The 16,852-nt window shown below is 37.2% G+C and overlaps 1 protein-coding gene across 6 annotated transcripts in view; it reads left to right on the top strand.

The window, feature by feature from the left end:
* Positions 1-15,661, top strand: part of arfip1 (ADP ribosylation factor interacting protein 1) — a 73,972-nt gene extending 58,311 nt beyond the window's left edge. For 5 of the 6 annotated variants that reach the window (XM_018092875.2, XM_012961385.3, XM_012961374.3 and 2 more), the window contains 2 exons: positions 7,483-7,657; positions 12,276-15,661. In XM_018092875.2, the coding sequence (XP_017948364.2) occupies positions 7,483-7,657; positions 12,276-12,431 (331 nt within the window). In that variant the 3' untranslated portion in view covers positions 12,432-15,661. 6 annotated transcript variants of the gene reach the window in all.
* Positions 15,662-16,852: the final 1,191 nt, after the last annotated feature.

Below are 16,852 nucleotides of genomic sequence, written 5' to 3'. Positions count from 1 at the left end.
TTCACATAGAATCATGCATTCCTGTAACTGAGCTGCCAGTATCATGCCTGTATTTTTTTCATTTTTATTTATTTTTTTATTTGCTTTTATTAAAAAGTAATACAAAGGTACACAAAAGAGGGCAATGCCCAATAGCTCAGTTTAGGGTATTTTGAAAGCTGAATGAAAACTCCAGTATAGACAATTGTTGTTCAGATTTGTCTCAAAATCATTGGACAATAGTTTCCTTACATTTCTTATGGTACAGATACCATATATTATATTTAATTTTCTTCTGTAAAGAGCAAAACATTGGAGCCTAAATATTTGTGCTCAGGACATTCTTTCTCTGGATATCTACATTTGAGCATATACATTAATGTGCTGCTATATTGCTTAGCATCATCTGAGGCATCATATAATGCATATAAAAAATATTTGCTGCCTTGGAAGTTTTTATGTTTTATTGTCTTAGAACACTGAATCACAGTGGGTTTCATTTTTTTTTTTTTAATTGATCAACAAATAATGAAAAACACAAGATAACTGATGCATAAATATACACCCCTTTATATGACATTGGTGTAGCCAAATCTTTTCCAGTCACACAAATTAGTTTAATGGGTATCACATGTTTGTAGTCGAGCTTTATGTAGCATAAATAAAGAATTGGATAACCCTAAACCAACTCATGGAATGAAAACTGATTATCCATGCAGCCTGACAGAGAGGAATTCTGCAAACAGGAATTGGTAAAAATTGCTATGCTCTCATGGCGACAAAAAAATCCCGATCATTATGGAAAAAACGCATTTGGACACTTTTCGGACGTTCGTGGATTAGTAAATGTGCCCCTAAGTGTTTTAATACACAGTTGGGATCCCTGTCCCAAAGAGCTTACAGTCTGTTATGAAAAGGAAACAAACAGAAACACAAAAAGGGGGGTATAAATGCTTGGGTTAAGGGTGTGTTGGGTGAAGACTAGTGAAGTGCACTTGAAATATCTGTGCAAAAATTCAAATTGAGGTTATGAACATCTCCACTTTACTGTTATGGCTGCCCAATAGCTTAGTGGGTAGCACTGTTACCTTGCAGCACGGGGGCCTTGAGTTTCATTCCAGCCAGGGCACCAACTGCAAGGAGTTTGTATCTTCTCCATCTCTGTAAAGCACTGTGCAAATGTGTCAGCGTATTTAAATACCAGAAAAATAAAAATAAGAATGTCTAATCCTGAAAAATATTGCATACAGAATAATTCTTTAAAACCATATTTTTGGTGTTACATCTTGTGCCATGAGCCGTCAGAGTGCAGTAGAAGACAAAACTTGCTCCTCAGTAGACTGGTTGGGTTGGCTCACAGGTTGAGAATCAGTGGTTTTGTCTTTAGGGGAAATGTTTTGGTAACAGACAATATTAGTTTGATTTGCCATCAACAAAACTAGACAACATGGTTGCAACTCAAACCCCAGAGAATGTGTATTCCCTGACTGAACAATTTGTTAATAAAACCAGTAACATTTCTGAAACAAGCTTTGCAAACAGTTGGACAATTCCATCAAAATATGAATGGTTGACCTATAAGGTCAAGAGTACACAGACTTCTTCATACAATGTGTTGATCCTAGGTCAGACAATAAACATCGTTCCATGGAAGGTTTTTACTCTGAGGAATTCTGTTGAACAAACAGTGTGGAATCAATCCAAGTCTCCCAAGCCATCCATCTGACTATGCGCTTAGTAGCTAATGTTTATGGCTGCATCTGTTGAGACAGTTTTTTTGCATCAGAAAACATAACATTTATTTGTCTTTTTAAACAAAAGATTAGGACCACCTTGTCAGAGAGGGTTAGGGGGGTATTTTACTAGTTGGAAAGGGTAGAACAATGAAGCTGTGAGCAGAAGTGAAATAAGCACTTGCTAGAAAGAATTACAGTGTAATAAATTCATCGGATTTACTAAAGGTCACTACTCTAGTGAAATTCTGTTCCTGGGCTGGTGGCTTATGGGCCGCTTTTAAACCAACGGAAAGTCAGCCCAAATTTTTTTGCCACTTTATGCGAAGTGCTTGACAGCGCCAATTGTGATACTATTTAGCAAAATAACTTGGTGTTTATTTTTTGCTTGGTTTTTATGAAATAACTTGTGATTTCTACCAGCCATTACAGTCACATTAACATCTGACTGCTTCTCAAGTATTAGTGCCCAGCCTGTAAATGCAACTTTTCTTTGCTATATGGCCAAACACTTTGTACTGTATGGCACTGCATGCCTTTTATATTCACTAAATTACTTTAGGGATGGGCTCTATAAAGCTTGTAACATTAGGTACATGTACATTTTGATATTGGAACCTATTGTCTATGTTCATCTAGCCTGGACTGTCCACATATAAAAGAATTCAAAATTTGTTGTAAGAATATAATATTTCTAAAGCCGGCCCTCTTGGTCCACTCCAAGGGAAAGTAGTGTAGTAAATGTTATCTATATGATCTTACCTAAATATCCACATTTGGTGAGGAGCCAATATATTAAGGCAGTGAAATATAGTTGGTCTATCTACCCCTTAACCACTCCTTTACACGTTCAGATTTTAGTCTTCTGACAAATGTTGATGTTATACAATTGTATGTTTAAATGCAACAATCTAACATTCAGATTGAATGTTCTGAACATGAAATAGTTTGCAGACCCCAATTGTACCAAAATGACTTCCTGGAAATGCATTGTATATCCCTCATGGATATTGTCAGATACACAACACAAGCACAGATTTGATCGTTATCTGACTGAAGACATTTTGTTACCTGTCCAATCAACTACACTACCTATCGGCATGGTACAAAAATTATGAGATTGATAATTTGGAGCACACACAGTCCAAAAACTATGTCTCGTACGGCTCTGATCTGTTAGAAATGTATTTTCTAATTGGAGTCAAGGTGGGTACTTAAATCGAGAAAACGTTGCCCATATACAAGGTGAAATACATTGCCCATTAGTTGTAACTTGTATGTATATATATTGAAGCAATAGGATGAGTGCTCCAGGCACTCCCATATCTTTATATCTGTGTTTCACAAAGGCATGTGTGCCCCAGTGTTATGATTACAGTCTGGAATAAGGTGCCAGTTCTTGGTGGAGAATAGCAGTTATTAGCGCTTGTGTGTTCTCTCCTTTCTCTCCTCGGCACGTGTCAGTGCAAGCAGTCCTGTGCTGTCTGATGCCCTCACATCACGTTTTGCCCCAAAGCTACAATGTCTAAAATGAAAATTAAACTTTAAGTGTATGATTTGTTATTTGGGCAACATGAGAGATTTTGCAAAACAACTATTTTACAATTATAAAACATAGAGCTGGCAATGACAATACTGTTTTTTATTTCTATATTTACCCTTCAAGAGACCAATTAATATTATGGTTCTGGGTAAGGGTAACTGTTGCAATTGAATAAAAGTTATAAATCAACATGTGAATGTGTTCCAAAAAAGTTTTGCCACGTGCGTGCGTGTGTATATATATATTTTTCCCCCCCCGGTTGCTTATGCTTAACAGAACCATCACAATTTTTGTTTATCAAGCTTTAATGCAGTCAGCCATGAGCAAAGCCTGGAGTATTCAGCTTATTGTCAGCACCGTCTCCTTTGCCAAATCGCACTGTATCTGGTGAAGTAGAAGTTCAGCTTAATTGTAGCTTGGGAAACATTTTAATATGTTCTCATAATTGTTGTTGATTTATTCAGAAGCTGAAGAAAAAAGTTTCCAGATCTCACAAGCCTGTACTTGCTGAGCTTATCTGATGCTTTGAATAAAGATATCTCAACATATACATGTGGAAATGTAGAAATGTTGGCCTTGTGTTATTGATCAGATCAGTTGTACAAGACTTGTATTCTGTTGATTTTATGGCTATGGATATTGTATTTTTATCACGTTCACCAATTATAAGCTGCATATTTAAAATGTATTTGAACTAAGTGTGATAAAAGGTGTTTAATCACAGCATGTCACTTGGTATAAACTTGTCTTTAAATTGGCCAAATGTTTTATTATTTGTGGTTTTTGAGTTAGCTCTTTATTTAGCTGCTCTTCAGTTTAGAATTTTAGAAGCTACCAAATTTCTTGGGTCCAAATTACCGTAGCAACCAGGCATTGATTTGAATTAGAAAATGGAAAATTCACAGGAAAGGAGCTGAATGGAAAGATGAGGAATTAAAAGTAGCAATAACAATAGAATTTTAGCTTTACAGAGCATTAGTTTTTAAGATGTTGGGACAAGGGACCCCCACCACGAATTTAAAAGCTTGAAAGAGTCAGAAGGAGGCAAATAATTCACAAAGAGCAAAAAATAAAGACATTGCTTAGAATTAGCCTTTCTATAATATACTAGACGATAATTGGATGGTTGTAGTAGGCAGGGATGTAAGTTCATGTTACTGGGCCAACCCGACAACAAACATTGGGACCTTCTACCCTGTGTGATCAATTGGGTGTGAGTGACCTATGTGCAGCTTAGGGACTATGCCTTCTGGCATTCTGTGATGGGACCCTCAGTACTAGCAAGGCCTGCTCTCCTGGTACTTACACAAGTCACAGGTAGGTGCTGTGGGAATGTGTGTGCAACTTGCCTGCAATATAGATCATACATTTAGCTGTACCCCAGGGGAAATGTCAGTATTGCATAATTCCACAAATACACCTGTCGCCCGTGCTCTATCTAATGTCACATAAAAAGCATTTAGTTTCATTTGTTGCCTGTGCTAATTATTTGTGCTATGGCTGTAACTATAAAATTATAGTACAATAGTGGTGTTAATATTCTTGTAACTTTACTTGCATTTGATTTTCCATTGTACAAATGCATATTTATTTTTTATTTCTGAATGTTGCAAACTACTTCCATATATAAACAGGTACATATTTAGAAGAATGTTTGACACCATTAAAACTTAGTTGTAAACTAAATGGCATATTTCTAACGCTCGGTGGACATACATTATTTTTGACCTGGCATATTTCATACTCTATTGAAGTCAATGTCACAAATTCTAACATAAAGTAATTTCTGAAATCAAAGGTAACATGCTTTGTTAAGAAAGCAGTAGCTCTGAATTGCAGTTTCTATCTAATAAGACATTAGACTTCTTTTTCCCCATATGGCTTTCTCTCTGCTACTGTTTGATTTATTACAGCAACCTCAGTGCATCTCTGTCAGTCACACAGGCACTGAAATTAAAAGGTTAAGGGAGGGCAATAGGATGAATTTAGGATTTTCTTAATACATATTCAACCAGCAAAATCACTGAAAGGTTCATAATTTGTTCGAAGTCTAATAAAATATTGATATATTAGCATTGAATGGCAATGAAATATTTTCTAATTGCTTTGAATGTGAGCCCATTCATAAATAATGTGTTAGGTTACAGGTGTAAACATTTTTATGTTAAGACCAGGCATGTCTCTTGTCTTCATTAAAATATTCTGTTTTTTCATTGGATTGCTGTCAGAAGCAGAACAAAAATAAAATAACTGTTGTCTTGGGGCATTTCATTACATGTAGTGGAATTTATACTTATTGTACAATTCTATTAGAATTTGTGCCACCTGGCTGGTTTGGTGCTCATGACACATTTAGTTTTCTTTTAATATGATTCGATTATTAGATGTTATGTTACTTGTCATTGTAAGTGTTGTTTCAGTGGCATTTGTGGAAATGCATTAGTAAATATTTTGCCCCCCCTCCAGTTTTTTTTCTTCTATTTAAGGCTTCATGATTTGAATCTTAGAAGAATGCATTTAATAACAATTTTTGTGCCACAAAGAATTTGGTTTTATTATTAAACAGTTTTTCTACAGTATTTAAAAGTCATTTTTTTATTCCAGCATTCTTATTTTTACACAAAATGGTATGAATCTACGATTGTATACGTTTCTCAGACAGTTATGCAGCATTTGGTAGTGAAAAACTGCTCACGGTGGTAACCAAAACATTGCCATGGTCGACTCTATATGTATATGATTTGTATTTATAAGGCTAATGGTATATGGAGTGTTTTATATGCTGATGTATTTCAGAAAAGCTCCCAAAAATTCACATGCCAGCTGCCCTTATTTCACTAGGAGCTGCCTGACAGCACCAGTACAATTGGCTTCACGCAGTTTCTGTTGAAGTTTGCACTGCAGCAGTTGCATGCCATCATGTTTTACACTTTTTTTTATGCCAGAGATGTCTTGTCTATTGTCAGTAGCAGTAACCGCAGCACAATTCTCCAAGTGTATTGCCCATTTGTGACTGCAGTGACACTTTATGAAATAACTTGTGATTTACCAGCCATTACAGTCACATTAACAGCTGACTGCTTCTCAAATATTAGTGCCCAGCCTGTAAATGCAACTTTTCATCTGTTAAAGTTTGCACTGCAGCAGTTGCATGCCATCATGTTTTACACTTTTTTTTTATGCCAGAGATGTCTTGTCTATTTTCAGTAGCGGTAACCGCAGCACAATTCTTCAAGTGTATTGCCCATTTGTGACTGCAGTGACACTGGAATTCTGCTATATTGGGTGGAAAAAAACATGGCAATAGCACTTACATTTGCACTTTTCTCACTGCACTTGCTGAGCCCTGTAATGTTTGTTGTTAGTCCTCTGCAAAAAGTACCTACTTTTACACACCTACTTTTACACACATTTTTTGACATACATTTACACTTCTATATCTTAAGGATAATTCCCTTACTTTTAAGTCTTGTTGATTTAAATGAAAATGTATATGTGAATAGAGCAAAATACATGATGTAATAAATATTTTACATAGTGCGCATTAGTCTGTTCAGTCTGCTTGCCCAAGCTTTGCGTTCCCTGTTTCCCAAGACCCTGCAGCCTTCCCACGTGCAGTTGGATCTGGCACCTTTCCTGTTATATGTATGTGCCACATGCTTCAACCTACAGCTGGGCCAATTTTTTTTTTTGTATTCCTGGGAGTTCTAATATAAATAATGCTTTAAATGTGAATGGAAATTACAAGAAACACGTGATGTAATTGTAGCAACAAAACAGGCATTGATCCAAGCAAAGTATTAAAGAATGCATCCAAGTGTTGCAGTTTATCTGTCATATTTCCAATTCAAAGCGGGTGGAGTATGGCTGAACATAGGTAGCTTCGATGACAGACATTCATGTTTCTATGCACGTGCTTGGTGTTCCACCAGTGTACCAAAAACTAGCTGGAAGAAACTATGATGTATTAAAGGGGCAAAATACCCCCTAGCTGTCAGAAATTATACAGCAACAAGCACTGCAGGGATATGAGTCTAATGCCTTTTGAGAGGTCCATCTCTTTATTCTGAAATGTCTCCTGTTTTCTGAGTAGTATATTAAGTGGTGGAAGCATTTATATATGTATGCATATTTTTCTGTCTCTGTCACACAGTAGCATAGACTAACTAGATTGGTATCTGCTCCTTTATGTGACTGACCGTCCCAGTGGGCTGTTGTTTTCTCTAGGATTGAGTATGATGCATACCGTACAGACCTTGAAGAACTAAACATGGGCCCACGTGATGCCATCACTTTGCCGAAGATTGAGCAGTCACAGCAGCTTTTCCATAGCCATAAGGAGAAGTATGACAAAATGCGCAATGATGTTTCTGTCAAACTCAAATTCCTGGAAGAGAACAAGGTATGCATTTACAAAGTAACTATTCTAGTTATCAAAGGAGCTTCTTATTTGCCCAAGCACCAGCCTTTCAGCTGTTGCCAAATTACAGTCCCAATATCATGTAATACTTAATAGTCTGATGCCCAATGTACTTGATGTAAAGAATAGGCCCTGATGAAATCCAGCTCTGGATTCCTTGCAGCAGTCTTGGACCATGTACATTGCACAGTACATACCACTGCATATTGGTTTGTACACAGTACAGGTTTGGGACCTGTTATTCAGAATACTTTGGGGTTTTTTTTTGTAATTTGGATCTCCATACCTTTAGTATGCAAAAAAAACCATTTAAACATCAGTTAAACCCAATAGAATTGTTTTGCCTTCACTAAGGATTAATTATATCTTGGTTGGGATCAAGTAGAATGAGAAAAAGGAAATCATTCTTTAAAAATTAGAATTATTTGATTAAAATTGGGGATGCACCGAACCTACCTAGTTTTTGGGGTTCGGCTGAATCCATCCCAAGGGATTTGGCCAAATACCAAACCGAATCCTAATTAGCATATGCTAATAAGGATCCAGAAGGTGTAAACATTCCTGAAATTTATTTCACTTCCATGTTCACACGGACATTTAACCCTTCCAAATCCTAATTAGCATATGCTAATTAGGATTTGGTTTGGCCAGGGCCGTGGATTTGGCCGAATCCGAACCGAAAAAGGACGAATCCTGGCCGAATAGCGAACTGAATCCTGGATTCGGTGTATCCCTAATTAAAATGGAGTCTATGGGAGATGGCCTTCCCGTAATTCTGAGCTTTCTGGATAGGTTTCCAGGCAACCGATCCCATACCTGTAGAATAAAAAAATTGGAATTTTACTGTGCTGTGTATGTGCATGGTCTGGGACAGCAGAAAAATGGTGGAAATTAACTGTAGTTCTTATTGTAAAAGTACCCAAAGCCAGTGCTGCCCATAGTAAAAAGCAATTATTTTCTCTGGTGAGTGCCTGACAAATTGGTACCCAAGAGAATTGCACTTTCCTCATCCTTTGTGTTTTGTCATATTCTCGATTCCCTTATGTTTGAACTGAATGCCTGCAAAAATTCTCCAAGTAACAGCACTTTTGTGTGAGCTGCCTTAGTACCATTGTGTCGGGGGCCCTTACATTTTTCAGGAAGCATTTCTTTTAATGTCAACAGTAAAATATATTCGTATGTACTAAATGCCACAAAATATGTGCTTTATCTCTTTCTCATCACTGAAATCTTGGCTACCTCTGAACAGTTCTGAAACCTGCAATTTGCAACATGCAAATACCAGCTCAAATTGCTCACAGTGCTTTTGTTTTTCATATGGGTTGTTGTTTTTTTTTAATCGGTTACACTGGTAAGCTTTATTGCAAAATGTCCATGTAGGGTAAACATTCCTGTACCTCTCTTCAAAGATTAAATGGATCTGACAAACCAGAGCCGATGCATCAGCACCAAGTTCAGCTTTACTGCACACAGTTGTCTTTGAATGTGATAAAAAAAGAAAGAAACCCTATAAATTCCTGCACTGCTTCAAGAGAGACTAAGCATGAAGATTGAAGGCAAATGTTCTACCCACAGAGTGTGAGCATTTGCTGTAGGCAGGTTGTACAGACTGGGGCAGTAGGGCATTAGTTGGCTTTTATGTATGGCCATGAATAGCAATGAGCTAATAAATTGGTTACTCTGTAACTCTGTGTTTGGGGATATGTGCAGCACCTTAATTGCATCTCCCAGCATTTTATTTTGATCACATTGCTGAACAACGGAAATGTTGTGAGTCAGGTTATAAAACACTGGACTGAATATCATTCTGGCTACTTTTTAACTCCATAAAATGAAAATGAATTTTGGACACACACAAACTAATTAGTCTGCTTATTCTTCTGTGTGTTTTAGCTAAGGAGTGCTTTCATCGGCTTTCTCAAATGCAGCATAGGTTAATGTGGCTACGCAAAGGCAGATTTAGCCGCTTTAGACCCGTCCGGCAGCTTATCTGCCTGTATATGCGGCCCACTGATATGCCTGACCGACTGAGAATCAGCCAATATTAATATATATTGCGTGCTCTTGCACTGGAATGCATGAAAGTTCCACCGCAAGGTAACGTGCAAGCAAATACTCATGGCTAAGAGCCCTAAAGCACAAGAATCTATTGCAGTACCAAGTTGTCATTGGTGGAACAAAAAGTTACTTGGACTCGAGAGATATCGGATAATTTACTGTGGAGGCTTTACCAAGAAGATAAAAGGCTATATTAGAAAATTTCTATCTGGATCCAGTTAAATTTTTGAAAATAAATGGTGTTTTATGATTATTATTTGGCACTAAATGCTATTAAAATGAAAAATATTTTGTTACAAACATACATCAGATTAGATACATAAGTAGATTTTGGGATTCTGCAATGATGTAGCCCATTAATGTCCTGTCCTGGTGGCTATTGTTTTGTTAGTGACCCAACAAAGGGGTCAGCAGTGCTATAAACCCACAGGCCATATTGTGCACACAGTCTGGCTCTGGCATAATCCAGCCTCTCTTCTTTCTCCTGGTATAATTTATGGTGGCATTGTACGTTCTGGCTGGGTTTGACAAGTAGTATAAAGTGCAGAGTTACTCTGCAATACGGGGATAGTTTACTATCTAACTTTCAATGCCAATAGCCATGCTACTTTACAAAATATTATATAGACTAGAAATTAAAAATAAAAGGCCTAAAAATCATCATTTTTCTTCAGCAGATATGAACTAACATATTGCACAATATCAGGCCCCTTTGCTAAGCAAATCGGATATGGTGCATTGTCTCCTCACTCCCTTTTTATTATATTGTACTGTGTCTGTAGAGACCATGCAATAATTGTCATACCAAATGAACAATCCTAAACCTAAGGGTGGCTGATTTAATCTGCCAGTTCAGACCTTTAGACCTTGTATGGGGGACCCCCAAGGGGTGTACCCAACTAAATTGTGGCGATGTCGATTGGGCAGGTTTGATTTTACTATCTGATTGAGGACTGCATCAGCTTGTTGATGTGGTTTTCACTCCGACGGCTGGTAGTCCCAACTAAGGTTTATGGCCACCTTAACTCACACAAGCGCATGGTAATTTTCTGTCACCAGATTCGACCATATAAGAGTTTGAGCAGTTAAAACTGATATTATAATTGGCTGATGTCCTCTCTCTCTCTCTCTCTCTCTCTCTCTCTCTCTCTCTCTCTCTCTATTTGTCTTAAAAAGATTAAATTGGCCCAGATGAGCAGCATTAGCCCAATTTGCCTAGAAGGTAAATCTTTAAGTGTATGACCAGCTTTAACCTTGAAACAATGCTGCAGGCGATGTGGGATCTGGAGTCCTATTCGGAGGACAGTTCACTACTATATCGTTTCAGGATTCAGAAACGTTGCAAAAAGAGACAAAAAAAGCTTTTTCAAAAGCAATTACATTCAAACATAGCTTAAAAACCATTGACAATTTTTATTAATGTATGTTACTGATTCTGTGTAATTCATGTCATACAGGTAAAGGCATTTCAGTTTAATACATTTTGTTGTTCATATTTTGTGAACTGCTGGTTACAAAGTGTTGTGAGCGCACAGTGGTGGCCTCCTTTTGTCTCACTAAAGAGTGGGCACAGAGTAGAAGGGAACAACACATTCCTCTGTAACTTGATGGATTATTTCATGAAGGAACTTGTGAGCATTCAGCAACCGTATTACATTTTGGGAGTGCATTGTTTTAGCATAGGCATTTCTCTCTTTTATGATACTATATAGGAATATATATATGTATGCTTCGTTCAAGGCACTCTTGTACTATGCAGGGGCATTGTTCCTTACTGAATGGAAACTTTTCATAAAGACAAATGTTCCAACAAAGGGGGCAGCTGCCTTTATGTTTTGCTAGTTTGCTTATTTTAGCCACTTCAATGCCTCTTTATTTTCTCTAATGGTTATTAGCATGTGATAGTCCTGACATTTAAACAACAGGCGAATGTGGCCATGTCATGTTTTACAGAAATTCCAAATACATTGGGGCTATTGGAAGATATTGGGTGTTTGTAGTAGCCTGGGTACTATAGTAAACTAGAAAATGCTGGAAAGGCAATAGATTTATGCCAACTACCACTGTAAAACCGCGTCAGGCTGGGCATCCTAGGGGCATCAGAAAACCTGCAAAAATTCTTTACAAAAATAATGTACACGCGTGCAATTTATATAAATAGTGAATAATTTGTAGATTGTAAGCACTTCTGGGCAGGGCTGTCTTCACCTCTTGTATCGGTTATTGCTTCATATGTGAATCTGGATGTCCAATGTATGAAACCCCTTATTGTACAGCACTGTGGAATATGTTGGCGCTTTATAAATAAATGGTAATAATAATAATGTACCCCCCTATTTTTAAGCCACTGCGGAGTGGTCATAAAACTATGAGGTGACTTGTAATATCCTCATATTTTACAACAGGTACATTATTTATAATAATACACAAACTAGAGTCATGTGAAACAAATTACATCACTAAGCACTGAATATATTGTGTGTTATAAATTGTTCTGACTGTACAGCATGGCTAACCTTTCTTATTCCTCCCACCCCCACAGGTAAAAGTATTGCACAATCAACTTGTCTTGTTCCACAATGCTATAGCCGCCTACTTTGCAGGAAATCAGAAGCAACTCAAAGAGACGCTCAAACAGTTCCACGTGAAATTGAAAACCCCGGGCGTGGACGCCCCATCCTGGTTGGAAGAGCAGTAATAAAAGCAGAGGAAATGGTTTAAGCAGATTGGATAAATCTAGTTAACAAGGGGACTGAGGGGAAAGTGACAACCCTAATATTTTATATACAGACCACTTTTTGTCCTCCCTGTTTGTAATACTTTAACAATCATGTCCAAATCGGTGTAAAAGGCTTTAATAGATCCAAATTTACTTTCTGTAATGTAACTAGGGGGGAAAAAAGTTTGTTTTTCTATAATATGGGGTTTGAAAATAATTTTCTGTGGTAAAAAAAAATAAAATGCAATGTAGATTTGCACTGACAACAAAAAACTTGGCTTGGTTTGTGGCCTACAATATACGGGGCAGTTGTAATATTTTTGAATTGTACCATGAACACCTGATTTTCTATGACTAGATAAAACAAAGAGTCACTTTCATGTAATGTTTTGAGAGGCGAGCACACAGATATTTTGTGAAGTGAGGGGAGAAACATTTTAATACTTGTAAATATAAAACATTTATATGGTAAAATATGGGGCTACTTAGACTGTTCATTGGCTTTGCTAGTGCAGCAAATACTTTTAAAGGCACAGTTTTCACTTTGGGAAATTATAAAAAATATTTTATTAGATGACATTATCCTGAATGGTTTTCTCTCTTTTTTTAAGTCATTAAATTGTGATACTGGGCTTAATTATTAATAGGTTTTCTATGAGATGTGTCTCAGAGGCTGCTAATCTTAAACTGGCCATACATGGAACCCATCATATTGGATTTCCAGTACATGTATGCTGGTCCTGAGTGATATATTTGTACCATGGATATCAGTTGATACGTCAGTTAGACATGTCGAAAAATTCCATCTGACTATGCACTATATCTAGTAGTGTGTGTGGTACATTGGCAGAGGAGAGAATGAAGAGAACCCACAGCTCTTCTTCATTTCATGCTGTTCTGATGATTTGGGCTGTTGGCCCCAATAAACAGAACAATAGAAAGGTAGCCATACAGTGTTTGGTCACTATTATGGTATCTGTACCTGAGGCCTGTGGGGCGATAGGTCAGGTACAGATCATCCAGTGTATGGCCAACATTAGGGTCTTAATGGTAAATGGTTGCAAACAAGGCACCACCCCATTCTTTACTAACAACTCTTGAACGGCTCCAGAAATACATACTGATCTCAATGAGATGAAGAGGTTATTTGCTAATGTGTCCCATTCAACTTAAGTATATACACAAAACTCCTGATATAGTTAAATGTGTTCATTAACCCCTGATTAATACATTTAAAGTTAATCCTAAAGACAAAACATTTTATTTTGGTTGTGCAGCCAGCGGGGAAACACTATTTTAACGCAACAAAATGCCCTGTGATGCTAAAGGGACTTTTTTTTTTATTTCTAGTTTTCCTTTAGGTGCCACAGATGTAAAACTAAACAAGCCAGTATTACAGAACAGTACCTTGTAGGAACACATCTCTAACTTCTAATGACTTTGCCAATTAGCAGCAATTACAGTTTTCAGAGTTTGCTGTTAGAAATGATTCATTACATGGAAAATGTTATACATTCATAGCTTAGCTTTGAACTCCCACATTTTTTCTGTGATCAATATATCTTCTGCATTCTTCATAATGTAATATATTACCAAACAGATTGAATTCGATTTGAATTAGAACAATGTTTATAATTGGCTTGAATTTGTGATGCAGAAATGCCCAAGAAAATTAAGAATGGATTGACAAAGTGATTTCTATTCAGAAATATGCTAATGTCATAATTGGTTTGGGATCTCACTAAGTTTCAGCACCAAAGCTACTTTTAAGGCAGTGAAAAGATGTAAGAAAAATTGGTATCTTTAAAAGGTCTTAATTTGCAATAGAAACATATTTTTTTTCTTTTTGTTGTGACTGGCCTAAATTCTTTATCTTAACCTTTGCTAAGATGCCCATTAAGTTCTTGGATAGAAGTGTTTGCCAGCTTTGTACTGGGTTTAGGAGTGATTATGACCAGTTCTTGCAGGTGGATTTGCCCCAGAATGATCATGTAAGGTGGGTGATGCTTGGGCACTTCAGCTTTCAAACAGTGCCACTGATTCTTTATCAAATTGAAATGTGAGCTTTGGCTGGGCCATTGTAGGGTATTTACCTTTATGTCCGTAATCCACTTAAGTGATAATTAAGGTGCTCATACACTGAATGTTCTGCTCATTTGGTGAGCCTGCCAAATTAGCAGATCTTTCTCCAATATGTCCACCTTGAGATGGGTGATATCAGATAGATCTGACCCAAGGGCCAAATGATCAAATCACATTGGTGGGATGTAGGCCATTGGACGGAAACCACATCAGTCAGCCAATGTAGGGCCCTATACACAGGCCATATATATTTTTGTAGAGCCACATTTGCACATAAGAAATGTTTTGGTTTTCATCCTGCAGGCAGCTTTTATCGGCCCATGTATGGCTACCTTTAGGACTTTTCTTTGGCATCATTGTCCTTTGAAAGATTATATTTCACCCACCTACAAATCTGCCACTGCCAAAAAAATCATACCTAGAGGAAAGTATGGTGCTGATAGAATGATGCTGTGAAGATGCTTTGCAGCATTGGAACTGCTCACCTTGCTAACATAGGAAGAATGGATACTGCAAAATATAGTCATAAACTGCAATAGAATCTGTTTCAGTCTGCTTTAGCAGGAAAGTTCATCTCTCAGTAGGACAATAATCCCAACCTCAAAACCAAATTGGCTTAAGAATAAAATGTTCTACAATGGTCTCTGTTCAAGTGAGAATCTGTAGCACTATATAAACACTGTGTTGCACAAGTGTTATACTAATCTTCCTGGAAGCATAGGCTAAAATCTATAGTGCGCAAAGCTGGTACATACTTACCCCCAAAAGCGGTTACTGCTGTAAAACTTGCAGGGACTGAATCATTTTGCAAACAACATACTTTTGTTTTTTATTTTTCTTAAAAGTAAAAATTATGACAGAGCCAAATGTAGGGTAGCATCTGATACATCCCAGGGTAGAATTAGTCATTGACAAGGCTCTGAATATTATACCCCAAGCATATCCAGTTCCACTGCTCAGACACGGAATGTTTCTCTTACTACTTTGACATAAAAGTGAGTGCCCATTAACACCATTGAATGTCCTTGTGCGGGTGATAAGAATCTCAGTGCTGAGACTGCCCTAGTCTATGCCACATCGCTACCTGACCGGTGTTCTTAAATGATGCTGGTGCCAATACCATTATAGTCATAGGGCAAAAAAATCCTTTTTCATGGGATTCTCAGGCTCTCTGATATTGCATTCAACTACCTTGGAGAGAAGATAAGTAGACTATGGTGCATTAGAAAAAAAGTCAGCTCAAAAATACACTTTATCCAAATTAACAGCTAAGTACATTGAAGGAGTGATTCACAATTAAGTTAACTTATAATGATTATGTTCTGGAATGGCCTATTCCTAGCAGCTTTGCACTTTATTTTTTATAGTTTTTAAATTATTTGCCTTCCTATTCTGACTCTTTCCAGCATTCTAATGGGGGTCACTGACCCTGGCAGTCAAAAACTATTGCTTTGTGAGGCCATCATTTTATTGCTATTACTTTTTATTACTTATCTTCATATTCAGGCCCTCTCCTATTACTATTCCCATCTCTCATTCAAACCATTGCCTGGTTGCTAGGTTAAAGGGGGTGGTTCACCTTGTTCACCTTTAAGTTAACTTTTAGTATGTTATAGAATGATTAATTATTAGCAACTTTTCAATTGGTCTTCATTATTTATTTGCCTTCTTCCAACTTTTTGCACTTTTTATTTGGGGGTCCCTGACCCCAGCAGCAAAAAGCTATTGCTCTGTGAGGCTACAGTTTTATTATTATTAGTGTTGCTTTTGTAACTTTCTTTTCTATTCAGGCCCACTCCGATTCATATACCAGTCACTCATCCAAACCACTCCCTGGTTGCTAAGGTACCGTGGACCCTAGCAACCAAATAGCTCCTGAAACTCCAAACTGGAGAGCTCCTGAACTGAATATGAAATAATTAAAAAACTACAAATAATAAAAAAATAAAGACCAACTGCAAAATGTCTTAGAATATCACTTTCTACATCATACTAAAAGTTAACTCAAAGGCGAACAACCCCTTTAAATAATACCACAGCAACCAGATTGCTATAAAACCAAGCTGGAGAGCTGCTGAACAAAATGCTAATTGAAAAACCGTACAAAATGAAGACCAACTGCAAATGATCTTAGAATATCAATGTACGCATGATACTTAAATTTAAAGGCAAACAACCCATTTAAAAGAGCTGACTTTGCTTGTAAAGCAAAAGGTTAGTAACTCAGTGCTGCTAAATTACACATCCCACCACTCCACATCTCTGCTTTACAGTGAGCTTTAAAAACATAAATGAATGTATTGTCTATTGTACTAACA

This window comes from Xenopus tropicalis, chromosome 1 (genome assembly GCF_000004195.4).
Source record: "Xenopus tropicalis strain Nigerian chromosome 1, UCB_Xtro_10.0, whole genome shotgun sequence".
Classification (NCBI taxonomy): domain Eukaryota; kingdom Metazoa; phylum Chordata; class Amphibia; order Anura; family Pipidae; genus Xenopus; species Xenopus tropicalis.
Note: the sequence above shows the minus strand (reverse complement) of the source record. Positions and strands in the feature narration are given on the sequence as shown.